The sequence below is a fragment of the Penaeus vannamei genome, chromosome 38, assembly GCF_042767895.1.
Source record: "Penaeus vannamei isolate JL-2024 chromosome 38, ASM4276789v1, whole genome shotgun sequence".
NCBI classification, from domain to species: domain Eukaryota; kingdom Metazoa; phylum Arthropoda; class Malacostraca; order Decapoda; family Penaeidae; genus Penaeus; species Penaeus vannamei.
This window is the reverse complement of record NC_091586.1, coordinates 750,003-755,002: the sequence shown is the minus strand read 5'-3', so window position 1 is coordinate 755,002 and position 5,000 is coordinate 750,003. Positions and strand designations below refer to the sequence as shown.

The 5,000-nt window shown below is 39.6% G+C and overlaps 1 protein-coding gene across 1 annotated transcript in view; it reads left to right on the top strand.

Annotated features, from left to right (window-relative positions):
• The first annotated feature begins 284 nt into the window (after nucleotides 1-284).
• ScsbetaG (Succinyl-coenzyme A synthetase beta subunit, GDP-forming) overlaps nucleotides 285-5,000 on the top strand; it is an 8,689-nt gene continuing 3,973 nt past the window's right edge. Inside the window, exons 1-7 of the mRNA XM_027379497.2 lie at nucleotides 285-393; nucleotides 1,121-1,250; nucleotides 2,151-2,250; nucleotides 2,911-3,063; nucleotides 3,245-3,425; nucleotides 4,048-4,193; nucleotides 4,434-4,546. Coding sequence (XP_027235298.1) covers nucleotides 322-393; nucleotides 1,121-1,250; nucleotides 2,151-2,250; nucleotides 2,911-3,063; nucleotides 3,245-3,425; nucleotides 4,048-4,193; nucleotides 4,434-4,546 — 895 coding nt within the window. The 5' untranslated portion in view covers nucleotides 285-321. The remainder of the gene's footprint in view (nucleotides 394-1,120; nucleotides 1,251-2,150; nucleotides 2,251-2,910; nucleotides 3,064-3,244; nucleotides 3,426-4,047; nucleotides 4,194-4,433; nucleotides 4,547-5,000) is intronic.

Genomic DNA, 5,000 nt, shown 5'->3' with positions numbered 1-5,000 from the left:
CAGAATGAAGGACATACATAGTGATCAATGTTCTCCCACTTGTTTCCATATTTTCCTCCTTTTCAGTTAAAGAAGTTATTGTAATATTGATGTTGTCAGTTCAGATGTACATAACCCTTTGTTGAGAACCATCTATGCTATTTAAAGTCTTTGATAACATTTTCGGATCGGGAAAAAATATGGAAAAGGTCAGATACTTAATTCAGACTTAGATTATTTGAAAACATTTATGTAATAAGTTTAAAATGAGTCTAACATGAAATTCCAACAAAGTGGCAGGGAAGTCCACCATCAGTGCCGGGTAGCATTCACGACTCCACCATGGCAGGGATATTTACTCGCTGTGTCTCCCGAGGCCTTTTTAAGCCTTTCCAGACTCTGATTCAGCCGAGAGTAAGTTCATGCAGCCTTTTTGGAACAGTTTCTCACAGGATTATTTATTTTGGTGATGAATAAGGGAGGCAAAAGGCTGAAATATTGATAAAAGGTAGCTGGCTCCTCCCGGTTTGCCAGTCAGCTGATTTCGTGACAGGTAAAATCAAGACATTTTTTTTTGTTTCATGACGTTTTTTTATGTAATTGAGAAAGATTTAGCGTAGTGTACATATCGAACATTGGATTTCAAGGTTTAATATATCCCAGTGGCATTTGTCCTAGGAAGTGTCACCGTGACCTGACCTTTGGCTCGCCGTGTTTAATAAGTGGGATAGTTGGTTCAGGTCCAGTTCCATCCAGCTTTCGTTCAGACGTAAGATAATATATGCAGACGAGGTACAGGTCCACTTTCATATAGCCACCTTGTAGAAAATGATATATGGAAATTATAGAGCGAGTGATTCTAAGAAACTTATCTTCTATGAACTTTAACGGCAACTCAAAAATTAATTCAATCTGTTATAAGTGTTTAATAATTGCATTGATGGTGGTGTTTCTCTGAGTTTGGTTAATTTGTGGGATATCTTAGTAGATTCGGAGAGAGAGAAATGCTGCTGATGTTTTTCTGGTGTATTTATTTTAATCAGATATGGCCATTTATCATAGTTTTGTTCATGTGTCCTCATTTTGCTATTAAAGAATTAGAAGAAAGATTTGACTTCACTAACTACCTCAACTTCATCAGGTCCCTGTGAGACATCTGAACCTGCTGGAGTACCAGAGCAAAGTGCTGCTGGACAACCATGGGGTCACCGTGCAGAAGTTCCGCATCTTGGATACACATGAGGCCGCTGGCGAGACTGTTAAAACACTGAGTAAGGACAAACTGAGCTTGTTTTTGATTGAATGGAGAAGTTTATTTAGGATGGGTCAAAAATAGTGTTGTTATTTGTATGTGCATATTTACTTCTTTATTAGATAATTCTGAAACCTAGGACTACATCTGTTGGAGTTGAAGTCTAAATTGCCTTGGCTTCCAGGCCTTTCATAAGCTGGCAAAGGCCATGACAGCAATTACATGAGTCACGGTAGAGGTTTCCTTTTCTTTGCGGCCTGTAACTTAGTTCTCTTCCCAAGATGTAGGTCAACAGTAGCCTGTATTTTATAGAATGGAAAGAGGTGGAATGTATGGTATTAGATATAGCTGGTAATTCTTTACAGTATGGACATACTCACCAAAGACTAACTCCCCACCTCCACATGTCACAAAATATATTCATCAATCTAAGTTGCCATGACTGGGGAGGGTTGATGGGGGGCTCTGCCCCAACACCCCCTGGGAAACATTGTCTTCATCTTGTATGCACATCAAGATAGAGCTGAGACTCAGGAGCACCGGTATAGATGCACTAAGTTCAAGCAAATTGAATATGATATTCTTGTAGAGGACAAAAGTTGCATTTGTCTGCTGATATGTGAACAGTAACACCACAAATTAAGGAAAAAGGATAGCGGAAAGTGCTGGTCTCAGCCTAAGTGCACTCTGTGCTCCCAAGTTTCAGCTCTTATCTTGCCATGCATACTGAGATGAAGTGAATGTTTCTCTGGGATTCTCTGGCGAGTACACCCATACTTTAAGAATTGCTCAAGATACATCTTCATCAAAACAAGATCAAACATTTTGTAACGTTGGGTTGTAGTAGGTGGTTAATCAAGCACAGTAATTTGAATCTCATGATGATGTGTGAAAAACTCATCTTCCCCTCTCCTGACAGATGCTGCCGAGTATGTGGTGAAGGCACAGATCCTAGCTGGTGGTAGAGGAAAGGGCCACTTCGACAATGGCTTCAAGGGGGGTGTTCATCTCACCAAAGAGTAAGGCTAAGCTGACAGTGAGTTTATCCTTGAACCCATGGAATATAATTCATATCACTTGTTTACCTTGATGAGAGATCATTATTTTATACTTTCATTGTCTTTTCTCTTAAGGCAAGAACCAAAAAGTGTAATTGAGTTTTGAGACGATATAATCCAGACCAGTGGTTCCCAACCCCATGGTCGTGACCCAAATGAGGGTCACCAGAGGGTCTTAAAAGAAGAATAAAAGAATCCATAGCTGGATATGTCAGTTAAAGTTAATGTTTTTTATTAATACTTGTTTATTGAAATTCAGTGTGTTGGTAATATAAACTTATAAAAGTATATAATAATGTAAGCTAATATATAGCTGCAAGTATAACTACCATGAAAAAGATTGGATATAATACTTCATGTTCCTATATTTACGGTCACTAGCCCAGGCTAAGACTGTCTTTTGGGTTGCACCTCAAAAGTTTGAGAAACACTTATCTAGACTATGGAAAATGTATAATACAATTGAGAGAGCCCATTTTTATTATTTATTTTTTAGTACAAATACCCACCTGGTCAAAATGGGAAACTATTAATGCACAAATGGCCAAAAGTTAACCAAATTCAATACAAGAAGATGGGACAAGTTAGTTCGGAAATGGCTCAAAGTGAACATAATTACAGGATATCAGAGGTGGAGTCCTTAGTGGAGAAAATGGTGGGCCACAAGCTCATCACAAAGCAGACGCCAAAAGAAGGAATCCTGGTAAACAAGGTGATGGTGGCCGAGTCGGTGGACATCCTGAGGGAGACCTATTTTTGCATTCTGATGGACAGGTATGTTTTCTCATCTTGGAAGTTTGATTTTTACACGCGACTATGACTGGACGCACTCTTATGTATTATTTATTTATCAGTGTATGAGTATAGATCTGGATGGATAGATGATTCCTATTATGAATATGAACACAAGAAAATATATTGAGTATAATGCTCTTTATTTTTTGTTTGTAAACAGGGACCACAATGGACCTGTTTTGATTGCGAGCCCAGATGGTGGGATGGATATTGAGGAGGTTGCCGAGAAAACCCCCGAACGTTTGCTTACTCTACCCATCGACATCTTTGAGGGTCTCACACGTGACAAGGCCCTCAAAGTGGCCGAATTCCTCAAATTTGAAGGAGATCTCAAAGAAAAAGTGAGGATTCTGCCGTGATATTTGTGCATGTTCAGAGATCAGGTTTTTGTGCAGGGTTCTGGGAGCCATATCTCTGTTAAGGAGGCAGGGAATTTGTTTTCTAAACATTCTCTCTCTCTCTCTCTCTCTCTCTCTCTCTCTCTCTCTCTCTCTCTCTCTCTCTCTCTCTCTCTCTCTCTCTCTCTCTCTCTCTCTCTTTCTCTTTCTCTTTCTCTCTTTCTCTTTCTCTCTCTCTCTTTTTCTCTCTCTCTCTCTCTCTCTCTCTCTCTCTCTCTCTCTCTCTCTCTCTCTCTTTCTCTCTCTCTCTCTCTCTCTCTCTCTCTCTCTCTCTCTCTCTCTCTCTCTCTCTCTCTCTCTCTCTCTCTCTCTCTCTCTCTCTCTCTCTCTCTCTCTCTCTCTCTTTCTCTCTCTCTCTTTCTCTCTTTCCCTCCCCCTCCCCCAATCCTCCTCCCCCCTCCCCCCTCCTTTCCTCTCTCTCTCTCTCTCTCTCTCTCTCACTTTCTTTCATAGATTACACATAGTTGGATAGATCGGCGTAGAAATGTTTTCATTGTAGTAGATAAAATAATTGGCCTAGCATATAGTATGGCCTCCCTTCAGTTGACTAACTTCTTCCCCTCAGTGTGCCAAGGAAGTGCAAGCGATTTGGCAGATGTTCCTGAGTGTTGACGCAACTCAGATTGAGATCAACCCCCTAATAGAGACTCCCCAGGGACAGGTTGTTGCAGTTGACGCCAAAATTCAGTTTGATGACAATGCCGAGTTCAGGTGAGATGACAATCATTGGCAGAGCAGAATGGAGCAGAATGGAGTTCCCACTCAGTTCCCTGTGAATGTGTTTTTTTTTTTTAGATTAATTTTTTTATTGTTATTTGTTATTGTTTTTTTGTTATTATTGTTCATTTGATATTACAATGCATTTTCTCTTCAAAGCTAAATGCAGTGCTTTACATTTTTTACAGCAAAACATTATTTTGTCATATGATTATAAGATCCTTAATGTTACAGACAGAAGTCCATCTTTGCTGAGGAAGACACGAGTGAGAGTGACCCTAGAGAGGTTGAGGCTGCCAGACATAACCTGACATACATTGGTATGGATGGAAACATTGGATGTCTAGGTAAGCCCTTAGTGATGAGACTTGAAGGTGTTGGATTCTTAACCCAGTGCCCTCGGAAAAATGTTGTGTTTACCGTATTATTGTTTTTTGAAGTGTCTTCTTTCAGTAGGTAGTTCTGCCAGTGCTTTGCCACAAAGGAGTCAGTTAGTAGACCTTGTGACCTCACCTGATTACACCTTTCCTTGAATTTGTGTGAAAATGTTGATATTTTATTAATACTATCAATATTGATCCTGTTATTTTTATTCTAAACCTCTTAATTACTATAGTGTTACTGACATTACTAACAGCAGTATTAAATACCAAGAAATATTATAGAAAATAAGGAAAAGGGTAAACAGGTGGGGCAGGTAGTTCTCATATGTGGTTCATTGGTAACTGTACTTGTGGAGCCTTCTATATGTAAGAACAATTACTAGAAACATTGAGCATGGCATGTATGCACAGGCAATCC